Below are 14598 nucleotides of genomic sequence, written 5' to 3' on the forward strand. Positions count from 1 at the left end.
TTGCTACCCTTCTTAAACAAAGGAACAACATTGGCTATTCTTTAATCCTCTGGAACCTCCCTTGTAAAACACAAAGAAATCCCACAACACCAGGAACTCCTAGCCACCTCACGAAGGGATAGGCTGTCCCGAAAGCTTGCGGCGTTTGCTACAAGTAAACCTGTTTGGACTTTAAATTGGTGTTGTGGGATTTCTTTGTGTTTTACCTCAGTCCAACGCCAGCATCTCCATATCATGACCTCTCTTGTAGCCAGTGAGGATACAAAGATTTTTCTCAAGGCCCCAGCAATTTCCTCTCTTACCTCTCTCAGTATTCTGGGGTATATTCCATCAGGCCATGGAGACTTGTCTATCTTGATGTTTCTCAAGAAGCCCAATACCTCCTCCTTTTTGATCTCAACACGACTCAAACTACCTACACATCCTTGCCCAGACTCATCATAAGAACATAAGAAATAGGAGCAGGAGTAGGCCATCTAGCCCTTCGAGCCTGCCCCGCCATTCAATAAGATCATGGCTGATCTGTTGTGGCTCAGTTCCACTTTCCCGCCCTCTCCCCATAACCCTTAATCCCCTCTCTTATCAAAATCCCATCAACCCGCTTCTTAAAAATATTTAGCGAGGCAGCCTCCACCACTTCAACGGGCAGAGAATTCCAGAGATTCACCACCCTTTGAGTGAAGAAGTTCCTCCTCAACTCCGTTCTAAACCGCCTCCCCTTTATCTTGAGGCTGTGCCCCCTAGTCCTACTGTCTTTTTTGAGCGGGAAGAGTCTCTCCACCTCTATCCTATCCATCCCATTCATCATCTTATACGTCTCAATGAGATCTCCCCTCATTCTTCTAAACTCTAGCGAGTACAAGCCTAGTTTATTCAGCCTCTCCTCATAGCTCAACCCCCTCAACTCCGGTATCAGCCTAGTAAACCTCCTCTGCACTCCCTCCAGGGCCAAAATATCCTTGCACAGGTGCGGCGCCCAAAACTGCACACAGTACTCCAGCTGCGGCCTCACCAATGCCCTATACAGCTGCAGCAAGACCTCCCTACTTTTATATTCAATCCCCCTCGCTATGAAGGCCAGCATCCCATTCGCCTTCCTGACCACCTGCTGCACCTGCAAGCTGGGTTTTTGCGACTCATGCACAAGGACCCCGAGGTCCCTCTGCACCGTCGCCTGCTGCAGTTTTTCGCCACGTAAGTAATAGTCCTTCCTACCATTCTTCCTACCAAAGTGGACCACCTCACACTTGCCAACATTAAATTCCATTTGCCATTTCCTGGCCCATTCGCCCAGCCTATCTAGATCCTTCTGCAGACTCTCCACACCCTCCGCACAATTTGCCTTTCCCCCAATCTTGGTGTCATCAGCAAATTTCGACACCCTGCACTCGGTTCCCTCCTCCAGATCATCTATATAAATGGTAAATAGCTGAGGCCCCAGCACCGACCCCTGGGGCACCCCACTAGTCACCAACCGCCAATCCGAATAGCACCCATTGACCCCCACTCTCTGCCTCCTATTTGACAACCAATCCTCTATCCACGCTAACACCCTACCCCCAACTCCATGTCCCCTGACCTTCTGCAATAACCTGTTGTGAGGTACCTTGTCAAACGCCTTCTGAAAATCCAGAAAGACCACATCCACCGGCTCTCCTCTATCCACTGCCCTAGACACATCCTCATAGAACTCCAGTAAATTTGTCAGACACGACTTCCCTTTAATGAAACCGTGTTGCGTCCGCCCTATCAAGCAATTCCCTTCAAGATTCATCCACCAAATCCTTCTCTTTGGTGAATATTGATGCAAAGTACTCATTTAATACCTCACCCATTTCCTCTGGCTCCAGACAAATGTCTTATCAGTGCCACACTTTTTTCTTTTTAAGTAAACTGTGTCCATGATTGTTAAACATTTCTGTTTAACATAAGCTATCTTCCACATTTTTCAAATCACTACTTCAACTGATGTCTCTTTAAGCTGGCATTCCTCGTGCCCTACCTCTGATACACATCCAACAGTCGGTCTTCTTGTTGTGTTTAGCCAGTTCTTCCTCAGTTACCACAATAAGTCTTCCACGTAGCCCTGTCATATCCTTTCCACTCTTTGTGAGGCGGATCCAGTCCATCAGACTTCGACCTGGCTTTAGCTGCACCTTTAAGGGATGCAAAGAACAGTTTAATAAAGACATCTTAGAAATGGTACTTTTCTCACCTGAAAATTCAGATAATTATAAAAAGATTTAATACCTGGAAGACAACACATGTCCAATAATGATGATACTAAGTCATAGAATCATAGAAACCCTACAGTGCAGAAAGAGGCCATTTGGCCCATCAAGTCTGCACCAACCATAATCCCACCCAGGCCCTACCCCCATATCCCTACATATTTACCCACTGATACCTCTAACCTACACGTCTCAGGACTCTAAGGGGCAATTTTTTTTTAACATGGTCAATCAACCTAACCTGCACATCTTTGGGCTGTGGGAGAAAACTGGAACACCTGGTGGAAAGACACGTAGACACAAGGTGAATGTGCAAACTCCACACAGACAGTGACCCAAGCTGGGAATCGAATCCAGGTCCCAGAGAGTCTTCAAACATTCATACAACTTTAGTCTGTTCTTATAATTTAACTCTGATTTAATTACAACCATTTAATTATGCCTGAGGTATTAATCTGTTAAAACTTTGTATTCAGATCAGCAGAGTGCAAGCCTGGGGAATCAACTAACATTGGGCTATGGTTAGACTGCACCACTTCCCTGTTCTGGTCAGCAGGAGACAGATTCGAGAATAGCAACAACGTACATTCAGAAGATCAGAGAAATAGATGCTAGAGTAGGCGATTTAGCCTTTTGAACCTACTCTGCCATTCAATATGATCAAGGCTGATCTTACTTATTCCACAACTCCACCCCCCTGCGCTAGATGACATAGGTTCTGTGGAATAAAAAGGTTGAATCCATTTGGGTGGAAATTAGAAATAGTAAGGAGAAAAAGTCACTGATAGATGTAGTCTACATGCCACCAAATAATATCATGGTGGGGCAAGAAATAAACAAAGAAATAGCTCATGAATGCAAAACTGGTACAGCAATTATCATGCTGGATTTTAGTCTGCATGTCTATTGGTCAAACCAGGTTAATCAAGGCTGCCTTGAGGAAGAGCTCAGAGAATGTATCTGCGATAGCTTCCTTGAGCAGTATGTAATGGAACCTACGAGGGAGCAATCTAACCTAGATCTGATTCTGTGTAATGAGACAGGAATAATTAATGATCTTACAATTCGGGGTCCTCTCGGAAGAAGCGATCACAGAACAGTTGAATTTAAAATACAGATGGAGTGTGAGAAGGTAAAATCTAACACCAGTGTCTTGTGCTTACACAAAGGAGTCTACAATGGGATGAGGGAGAAGTTGGCTAAAGTAAACTGGGGAGCAAAAACTTTATGGTGGGATAACTGAGGAGCAACGGAAGGTTTTCAAAGCGATTTTTCACAGTGCTCAGCAAAAGTATATGCCAGTGATAAGGAAGGACTATAGAAAAAGAGATAATCAGCCATGGGTATCTAAGGAAATAAAGGAGGGTATCAAATTGAAAGCAAATGGACACAAAGTGGCAAACAGTGAGAAACTAAAGGATTGCAAAATCTTTAAAGGTCAACAGAAAGCCACTTAAAAGCTATAAAGTAAGGAAAGATGGATTACGAGAGTAAACTAGCTCATAATATAACAAAAGCAAAAGTTTCTACAAATATATAAAAAGAAAAGGAGTGGCTAAAGTAAACATTGGTCCTTTAGAGAATGAGAAGGGGGATGTAATAACTGGAAGTGAGGAAACAGAAATTTTGTGTCGGTCTTCACAGTGGAAGACACAAATAACATGCCAAAAATTGATGACAAGAAGGCTATGGCAGGTGAGGACCTAAAAGCTATTATCACAAAAGAGGTAGTGTTAGACATGCTAATAGGGCTAAAGGTAGACAAGTCTCCTGGCCCTGATGGAATGCATCCCAGGGTGCTAAAAAAGATGGTGAGGGAAATAGCAAATGCACTAGTGGTAATTTATCAAAATTCACTGGACTCTGGGGTGGTTCCAGCAGACTGGAAAACAGCAAATGTGATGACACTGCTTAAAAAACAAGGTAGACAAAAGGTGGTAACTATAGGCCAGTTAGCTTAACTTGTGTAGTAAAGAAAATCAAGAAAATCATCAAGGAAGAAATAGCGAGACATCTGGATATAAATTGTCCCATTGGGAAGATGCGGCATAGGTTCATGAAAGGTAAGTCACGTTAAACTAATTTAGTGGAATTCTTTGAAAACATTACGTGCACAGTAGATGATGGAGAACCTGTAGGATGTGGTGTATCTGGATTTCCAGAAGGCATTTGACAAGGTGCCACACCAAAGGCATAAGATAAAGATGAATGGTGACATAGGTAATGTATTAGCATCGATAGAGGATTGGTTAACTAACAGAAAGCAGAGTGGGGATAAATGCATGCTTTTCTGGTTGGTGATCAGTGACTAGTGGTGTGCATCAGGGATCAGTGTTGGGACCGCAATTGTTTACGATTTACATAGATAATTTGGAGTTGGGGACCAAGTGTGGTGTGTTAAAATTTGCAGATGACACTAAGATGAGTGGCAGGACAAAGTGTGTAGGGGACATCGAAAGTCTGCAAAGGGATGTAAATAGTCTAAGTGAGTGGGCAAGGTCTGGTAGATGTAAATGTGAGGTCATCCATTTGGTAGGAATAACAGCAAAATGGGCTATTATTTAAATGGTAAAAAATTGCAGCATGCTGCTGTGCAGAGGGACCTGGGTGTCCTTACGCAAGAATCACAAGGAGTTGGTTTGCAGGTGCAACAGATAATTAAGAAGGCAAATGAATTTTGTCCTTCATTACTAGAGGGATGAAGTTTAAAAACAACAAGGTTATGTTGCAGCTGTATAACGTGCTGGTGAGGCCACACATGGGGTACTGTGTACAGCTTTAGTCTTCGTTGAGAAAGAATATACTAGCACTGGAGGGGGTACAGAAGAGTTCACTAGGTTGATTCTGGAGGTGAGGGGAGTGGCTTATGAGGAGAAACTGAGGCTATCCTCATTGGAATTCAGAAGAATGAAGGAAGATCTTATATAAACATATAAGATTACGAAGGGAGTAGATAGCATAGAAGCAGGGAAGTTGGTCCCGCTGGCGGGTGAAAATAAAACTAGGGGATATGGCCTCAAAATAAGGGGAAGCACAGTTAGGACTGAGTTGAGGAGGGACGTCTTCACTCAAAAGGTTGTGAATCTGTGGAATTTCCTGCCAAGTGAAGCAGCTGAGGCTATCTCATTGAATGTTTTTAAGGCAAGGTTAGATAAATTTTTGAACAGTAAAGGAATTAAGGGTTATGGTGAGTGGGCAGGTAAGTACAGCTGAGTCCATGAAAAGATCAGCCATGATCTTATTGAATGGCGGAGCAGGCTCGAGGGGCCGGATGGCCTATTCCTGCTCCTCGATCTCATGTTATATTCTATTTCAACATTCCTTCATTCTTAGAGTCCCCGTTTAGATTCATCAACATCTCCCTTAACATCAGAGAACTCAGAGGATTCACAAACCTCAGATTAAAGAAATTCTCCTTGTCACAGTCTTAAGTTAAATTCTGAGACCATGAGCCCTCATTCCAGATTCCCAGATCAGAATAAAACATCCATCTGGAATCTACCCTACGAAGTCCTTTAAGAATTTGATGCTTCAAAGAGTTCACAGAATCGCTGCAGTGCAAAAGGAGGCCATTCAGCCCATTAAGTCTGCACCAACTCTGCATCTCATCCAGGCCCAACTGCCTGTCCTGTCCCTACAACGGCACATACTTATCTTGCTAATCCCCCTAACCTACACATCTTGGAACAATTTAGCATGGCTAATCCACCCAACCTGCACATCTTTGGACAGTGCGAAGAAACCGGAGCACGCAGAGGAAACCCGCACAGACACAGGGAGAACATGCAAACTCCACATAGTCAGTCACCCAGGGCTGGAATCAAATCTGACTCCCTGGCGCTGTGAAACTGCAGTGCTGAAATTCAGGTCAGAAACTCCAAAATGTTTTATGAAATCTATCTGGATCATAAGTTTTGCAATTTGAATTTGGCTAGAGTAAGCATGAGATGTTTCACTTCAGGTTTGATTGAACTAATCCACTAGGGAGCTTTTAACAAATAAAGTTTATTTAAGAATACAGTTAACACATAGCAATAACTTTTACCAATTACAAACAAGGGAAAAAAAAACAACTATGATATTATATGAACTTTAACAGCTAAATACCTTTCCCAAACAAAACCCTAGCCACAGGTTTAGCACAGAAAATATAAATGCTCACGTGATGCTGGAACTTAGTCCCTTGGTTGGAGAATTGAAACACTGACTTCCCAGTGTTGTAACTTCCAGCAGCCCTCTTAATACACGCACAAACAAGCTTGAAGTCAGAACCGCTTCTCAAAACACCAAGGAGAGACAAAGACTCTAATTACTAGCTAGCAAACTACCAATAGCAGAATTTTCACTCCAGGAAGGCAAGCAGCCTTGCTTCCAGCTCACCAGCAGAATTTCCAATACCAGGGAGACAGAGAGAGAAACACTACTTTTCAGTCTGATGTCCAACCTTCCAAACAAAAACAGCAGCTCAAAACTGAAAACAAAAAGCTTCTGTCATCTGACTTGTCAAACATTCTTCCCCTCCCCCAACAATGCAGGGTCATAAAACAAATCCTAGAAAGTACCTGAGTCCCAGAGCAAAAATAAACAAAACCCTATTTAAACCATTGAAACAATGAAAGGACTTTTAGCAGACAGTTGGTACCATAATGAAAGCAAAAATCCTGCTTACAAACTGCAGAGAATACGATTAAAAAAGACATTTCTTAAAAGGCACACTAGCATCACAATGGTGAAAATGCCTTTTCTGTAGCTTAAAGTATCAAGTGCCCAAGTAATATTTAGTCAAAACTGCAATAACTAAAAGCATTAAACATCTTGAAAGTTGAAATCTTGTTGTGCTATTCTTTCCAGGATGTTTACATCTCTTTGAAATCAGGCCACATAGGAGATATTAGGACAGATGACCAAAAGCTTGGTCACAGGGGTAGGTTTAGAGGTTTGTCTTAAAAGGAGGAAAGGAGGTGGAGTGGAAAAGACGTTTAGGGAATGAATTCCAGAGCGTGAGCCCTAGGCAGCTAAAAACACAGTCCCAATGGTGGAACAAAAAAAACAAGCATACAATGGAGTTGGGGGAACACAGAGACCTCAGAGACATTCAAATCATGACCAATGTTGAGAATCTGTAGCTAACACAGATTAATTTAATTAATTCTAATAAATTAATTATTCTAATAAAGTCATTCGGTGCAAATCAAAAGGATTTCATGTTATCATGTACCACCTCATCAGACTGCATCCAAAGGGCCAAGAAGTAAAAACCTATTTTTGCTCCTTTCACATGGTGGATGATAATGGTGACCATGGAAAAGGTTCACAGGAGAGGTACAAGAAGTATTCCCAGATTAAATAACCTCAGCAACCTAGAAAGGCTTAAGGATCTTGGATTTTAGAGAACAGATCTAGAAGAGACCTGGTAGAGGAACATAAATTAATTAATGGATTGGATAAGCATTCAATTATTCCAGTTTAACAGATTGGGAAGGACCAGAGAACATAGTTTTACTAGAATAACTGTTAAATCTCTAATGTTTTCTAGCTCGGATGACGGATCATCAACCTGAAATGTTGACTCAAGTTCTTATTTCCAGACTTTCCTTGACCTGCTCAGTATTTCTGGCAATACAAAGAACAAAGAAAAAAAGAACAGCACAGCAAAGGAAACAGGCCCTTTGGCCCTACAAGCTCGTGCCGCCCATTTTAACACTCAGTGAGTGCCTTATTCAAGTCTTTCGTCAATGTATTTCTACATTGTCAATTTCCAGCATCTGCAATATTTTGTGTTTCGTTTTTCCATGAGCACATTTGCGGACCCAACCACAATGCAGCACTTGCTGCTGATGTTTATTCTACAACTACAACACAAGCAGAAGCCACCCAAAGTCTGGGTTGTGCAGTGGAACCTCAGATTTCATCCATGCAAGTTCAACTTGGTGCTACTAAGAACAGTAAAGTTTATTTATTAGTATCACAAATAAGCTTACACTAGCACTGCAATGGAGTTACTGTGAAAATCCCCTAGTCGCCACACTCAGGCGCCTGTTCGGCTACATGGAGGGAGAATTTAGCATTGTCAACGCACCTAACCAGTATGTCTTTCAGGCCGTGGGAGGAAACCGGAACACCTGGAGGAAACCCACGCAGGCACAGGGAGAACTGCAGACTTCGCACAGAGACCCAAGCCAGGAATCAAACCCGGGTCCCTGGTACTGTGAGGCAGCAGTGCTAACCACTGTGCTACCATGCCACCCAGATTGCTAGGTTTGTTAAGGTGCTGCTGCAGCAGTGACCCTGTGGATTGTAGCCATGATGTGGAGATGCCAGCATTGGACTGTAGTGGGCACAATAAGAAATCACATCTCATTAAAGTCCAACAGGTTTATTTGGAATCACAATCTTTTGAAGCACTGCTCCTTCATCAGGTGAGTGATCCTGATCCTGTGGATCAGTCACTTGCTGACGCTCTCAGGATGACAGCAAGCACCCTTCCATTACTATAATTTCACCAGTGACCTTACTGTTGCCAGTCAGCCAATCCAGAGTGCTGCCATCCATGCCGAAATTCTGGAGTTCAAAGCCAATCGTTCTCGGGCCAGCTCAAATTCATCCAGCAAGGAATCTGCTGTCTCACCCAGTGAAAGATAGAAAACTTCCACGAGCCATGATGCAGCCAGTGGAGTAGCACTGCATTGGAGCACACAAACAGAAAGGGAAGGGCAATTAGTTGACTTTTGCTTCCAAATGGTATGTTTTAATAATAATTATGATTTGGGATGTTTATTTTGTGGTGGTTTTTATTTTTGCATTGTGGCCAAGCAGATGCTGTGATGGTCATAAAGTACGAGACTATCAGTGAATAGAGAGCTGAGGGGGCCAGGGGTGCAGGGGGAGTAGGTAAGGTGTGGGACTACTGGTGAATGGGGTGGGAGGTAAGACATTGTCAGACTGTTGGTGAATGGGGAACCAAGGCTGCATTTCCTGACATTGCAGTTGGATGAATGGTTCACAGTCAATACTGTTGTTTGTAAATTGTGGCTGTATGGCTGAGAAGAACCAATAAATTGAATTCTGACAATGGATTATGCTCCAGGAGAAACTTCAGCTTTTAGCCTGAAAAGGAGACAACTGAGAGATTCAAATTCGCAAATAAATCGTACAGAAAATATAAATACAGCTACTTTAATCATAACTATAAAGTGTTTTGGTGATATAAGCAGAAGACAATCTAAGCTGGACATCCAGTCACGAAGATGCAACTACTCAAATTTCCAATAAAAAATAAAAAACACACAACAGTCTTTGCATTGTAGCTCTTGTGCAGTTTCTTTCCACTGAAGCCAGAAAACCAATCTGCCAACAGTATTCACATTTGACACTGAGCACTGCTGCATCTGGAACTGCCAATAAAAATCACCTTGTGGGACCAGTGGAAACAGCAGCACAACTGCATTAGCCCGGATTTTGTGGTCAAAGTAACGTGGCTTGTTGTTAACCTCAAAAGATCCGACAGTCTTTGTGGGATGGATTTCACTTTTGAAAATGTTAATTCAATCTAGCACCAAGTCAAGGGGACCCAGAAACAATGATGTCATCGAGCAGAGTAGACAGCCAATCACATCGATCATTTCTCACAGGCAGCAAAGCAGACGTAAACCAAAAAAATGCACTAAATTATTTCACTCTTTGTACATTTTGAAGAGGTGGAGCTGAAATAATGTAAAACAAATTTTCAATAAGCTATGGAATGTTTACTATGGAGAAGTTAATAAATGTAGTTTTCCTAAACCAGATTGTTCAGCAAAGCTAGTGACTTCATATGTTAAAAAATTTGTTATGCCTCCTTTTTCAAAAATTTTCAATGATCTTAAAGTCACTGGGTCAAAATCCTGGAACTCCCTCCCTAACAGCACTGTGGGTGTACCTACACCACATGGACTGTAGCAGTTCAAGAAGGGAGCTTACTACTAGCTTCTCAAGGGCAATTGGGGATAGTCAATAAATGCTGGGCTAGCAAATGAAACCCACACCCTGCGAATTAATAAAAAGTTCCGGTTAGCTTAGTGATTTCTCAATATTGCCATCTGCAGGAAATTCAACAGAACGTTCTTTAGAAAAGCATAAGAATACAGGAAACAGGAGCAGATATAGATCATACAGCCCCATGTGCCTACTCCAGCATTCAATACAATGAGAACAACTTCTGATTATCTCTGATAGCTCTGACAAAGGGTCATCCAGACTTGAAATGTTAGTTCTGCTTTCTCCCCACAGTGTTAGGGTGCCAGATCAGAAACTCCAAAGTATGTTATGAAGCTAGACTAGACCCTGACAATTTTTCTATTTTGGTATAAATGTGAGGAAATGACATGTTGCCTCAGAAGTGATTCCACTGACAATTTAGAGATTTTTAAAATCAAAACAAGCTTTATTCATAACATGGTTTAATTACACCTCTAACAAAACAAAACAGTTTAACTCTTTAACCATTGAACAATCTTTAAACATGAAAGAAACAAACTAAACTTCTGATGTATTACTATTCAGTTCCAATCAAGCAATATTTTTCTCAGACATAAACCCCTCTTTAAAAAGCTAGCAATTCAGGCATTCTTGCTTTGACTCCTCCTGGGCCACTGCTCACACCCCTATCCCTCCCTCTCAAAACTAGGAGGGGGTCCCCCATCCTCGCTTTTCATTGTGCTGGCCTCCGGAGTCAAAGGATCATTCTCTGCCATTTCTGCAAATCCCAGCACAATGCCACCACACAACACATCTTCCCCTCAGACCCACTGTCAGTATTCTGCAGGGACTGTTCCCTCTGAAGCACCTGGTCTACTTCTCCATCACTCCCAACACATCCCCATGCACTCGCAGAACGTTCAACACTGCCCCTTCACCTTCTCCCCACTCACCATCTTCTGGCCCAAACACTCTTTTCAGGTAACATAGTGTCTCACTTGCAGCTCCTTTAATCTGGTCTATTGCATGCAGCTTACTTTACATTGGAGTGGCCAAACACAGCCTGGGTGACTGCTTTGTGGAACACCTTCAATCCATCTGCAAGCAGGACTCAGACCTTCCTGTTGCTTGCCATTTCAACACACCACCCTGCTTTCCTGTCCACATGTCCATCCTTGGCCTTTTGCAATGCAGTAAGAAGTCTCACAACACCAGGTTAGAGTCCAACCAGTTTATTTGATAGTAATCCCACAAGCCTTCAGAAACGGTGTCCCTTCATCAGGTATGTGGAAGATTTCCGAAAGCTTGTGGGATTACTATCAAATAAACTGGTTGGACTCTAACCAAGCGTTGTGAGACTTATTACTGTGTTTACCCCAGTCCAACATCGGCATCTCTACATCTTTTGCAATGCACTAGTGAAGACTAGCGTAAACTGGAGGAACAGCACCTCATATTCCAGCTAGGCACTTTACAGCTTTCCGGACTGAACAATGAGTTCAATAACTTTGGAGCATGAACTCGCTCCTCTATCTCCATTCCTTTTATATTTATTTTTATTTCAATTGTTCTTTTCATCTCATTAATCCATTTTTATTACTTTATATTTTCATTTTTCCATTTCTAATAAGTTGCTTTCCATCTTGTTTCACCTCCCCCTCCCACATACTAGTGCCACCAGCCACATTCCTATACTCTACACCTTTGTTCTGTTATTTATACAGTCCGATCTTTTAATGGATGCTCTTAGCACCATTCCTAGTCCTCATCATCATAATTTACATTTTTGTTGTCCTTTTGTTTATGCCGTTCCCATCAATTGCAGCATTACCCCCCACCCCCACAATAAATCTCATCCTATTTTCTTTGTCTTTAGCTCGGACAAAATATCAGACTCGAAACATTGGTTCAATTCTCTCTCCACAGCTGCTGTCAGGCCTGCTGAGGTGTTCCAACATTTTCTGTTTTTGGTTCAGACTCCAACATCCACAGTATTTTGCCTTTCTCATACTTGCTTTGACTTGGGTTGGCAGCTTTGGAGATTTTGAGAGAGCCACTTGTAGGTTTCTATCTTTAAACTGCCCTCTTTAGCAACTGAACTCAGAGGCTGTTTTTCCCAGCTACAAACTTAGCTCTTTCCACTTCTAGTATCAAATGACAGTATGATCCTGTATACCCAACTAATCTTTCAATTTCTTTAATCAAGAAAACACCCCTTTGATAAGCAGAACTTCATTAAGCTTTCTAAATAAACATGGCTAAAATTATTCTGCTTTCCAGCACCTAGTGTATTCCTTCCAGACAAACCGACTGTTTAAAAAACACACTGAATCTTAATGCAGTCCTGCCTTAAACATAAATCAATAGCACAGTATTGTCACACCAGCATCTGCAGTAAATCACTTTCATTCTGCATATCCCTGTTTTGGTACTCATGTACAGATTCCAGAAGTAGTTGTTATCAATTTCAGAGACGTAATGACAGTGAACACTGTCGATATCACTGTCAGTGTTAGTGAACACCACTATCATTGAGACCACAAAATCCAGACCACGATCGAAGTATGAGAAATAAATGCTGGCTTTACCAACCACAGTTATTATGCACAACTATGCCACCTTAAAAAAAGAAGTGTCGCTTGACCAGCAAAACATTAAATTGGTAAGAACTTTAGTGCATTATTAATTGCTTTTGCACATACGTTCTTCAACGTTAATAGTAAAAGATTTTTTTTAAAAAGTCCATACTCTTGAATTCAAAGGATCATAGAAATCATAGAGGCCATTATTCAGCCCATTGAGTCTGCACCAACTCTCCAACAGACCATCCCACCCAGGCCCTATCCCCATAAACACACATTTGCACACCAACCTACACATCATGGGACACTAAGGGACAATTTAACACAGCCACTTAACCTGCACATTTTTGGACTGTAGGAGGAAACCCACATAGACACAGGGAAAACATGTAAATTGCACACACAGGAACCCAAGACTGGAATCGAACCCAGGTCCCTGGCGCAGTGAGGCAGTGCTGACCACTGTGCCACCGGTGAAACGGTAAACGTTTTAAGAATGACCCTCGTCCAAAATGCGAGCTGAAATTTCAACAGAGTGCGGTTTGAACAGAGCATAAATTTGCAACAAGAGCAAAAGCAGGCAGGAAGACGTTCCTTTGACGGGGCCTCTCTCTTAAATCTAACACTGTAATTTGGCCCTGCTCGCTGCTGTGGGGAATTGCTGCTGGAGTTGGAGCTGTCCGCGCAGAGCCGCCGCCGCCGCGACCGGCACAAGCCCCTGGAATGAGCAGCACGTTAAAAAGTCTGACTTTTTACTGTGTTTACGCCAGTCCAACGCCGGCATACCCACATCATCAGCAGCACGTGACAGCGCCGGCCCGGCCTGATTGACAGCTGAGTGGCTGCGGCGGTGGCTCCCCGGTACCCCACCCCGGTCCTCTCCCCCGCGCCGCCCCCGGTCCCCCTCCCCCTCCCCCGCCGCCCCTCCCCCACCCCCCAGCCCCCACCCCCGGCCCCAGCCCCCCCGCCTCCAATCGCCCCTCCCCCCCTCCCTCACCTTGTTCCTGCCGCCCGCGGATGCCCGCTGCTGGGAACCGGGCGCAGGGAACTGAGACATCTCGGGGGCTCCTTCAGCAACACCTTCGGTTGTGGTAAAGAGGCCGGAGGCTTTGGAGGAGGGTTTTAGCCCCCGGTACACTCTGTGTCTGTCTCTCTCTCTCTCTCTGCGTTCCCCCCCCTACCCCGCACTCCCGGGTTGACAGCGCTCACTCCAGCTCGGTGCCGGCGCTAGGCCCCGCGCCAGGAAGGCACTGGGCATGCGCAGTGCTGAACGGCATGATGGGATTTGTAGTCCCTCAATTCACAGAATGGTCAAAAGTTTGTTCACTGGTGTCATTAACACTGCAATGAAATTACTGGGAAACTCCCCCTAGTCGCCACTCTTTCACCTGGCGCGGAGAGGGATGGGTTGGGATGGCGACCTCCTCGTCAACCTGCTCCTGGGCCTAGTGAAACGTGCCATTTACCGGTCCAGGCAATGGGCGATCGAGGGGGCCATCCATCCAGACTGTCTGCCCCTCTACCGCGGCTACATTCGTGGCCAAGTGCCCCTGGAGAGGGAGCATGTGGTGTCCACGGGCACAGTTGACGCCTTCCGCACCCGTTGGGCACCGCAGGGGCTTGGGTGCGTTATTGACCCAAATAATCACATCATAATTTAATTTTTTTTTAAGTTTGCTTTGTTCAGGCTGCCCCTTTTTACTTTGTCCTAATTTAATTTGAGTTTGTTTATTTGGTTTGACCTAAAAGAGGCCAAACTTTGGCACCTGTCCAGATACAGGTTTAAAGGGCAAGGTTTAAAGGAGATGTATGAGGCAGATTATTTACAC

The 14598-nt window shown here is 43.6% G+C and overlaps 1 protein-coding gene across 3 annotated transcripts in view; it reads right to left on the reverse strand.

Annotated features, from left to right (window-relative positions):
- The window catches only part of cyb5r4 (cytochrome b5 reductase 4), a 92913-nt gene extending 79009 nt beyond the window's left edge, over positions 1 to 13904 (reverse strand). Inside the window, exons 1-3 of one of the 3 annotated variants that reach the window (XM_080192817.1) lie at positions 13767 to 13839; positions 8747 to 8912; positions 2003 to 2156 (exon numbers count right to left, since the gene is read on the reverse strand). In XM_080192817.1, the coding sequence (XP_080048943.1) occupies positions 2003 to 2129 (127 nt within the window). In that variant the 5' untranslated portion in view covers positions 2130 to 2156; positions 8747 to 8912; positions 13767 to 13839. Of the gene's footprint in view, positions 1 to 2002; positions 2157 to 8746; positions 8913 to 9244; positions 9450 to 13766 lie in introns of those variants that run through there. The other 2 variants (XM_080192818.1, XM_080192816.1) reach the window with 2 other exon arrangements.
- Between the last annotated feature and the right edge of the window lie 694 nt (positions 13905 to 14598).

The sequence above is a fragment of the Carcharhinus amblyrhynchos genome, chromosome 7 (genome assembly GCF_965287045.1).
Source record: "Carcharhinus amblyrhynchos chromosome 7, sCarAmb.v2.hapA, whole genome shotgun sequence".
Taxonomy (NCBI): Eukaryota; Metazoa; Chordata; class Chondrichthyes; order Carcharhiniformes; family Carcharhinidae; genus Carcharhinus; species Carcharhinus amblyrhynchos.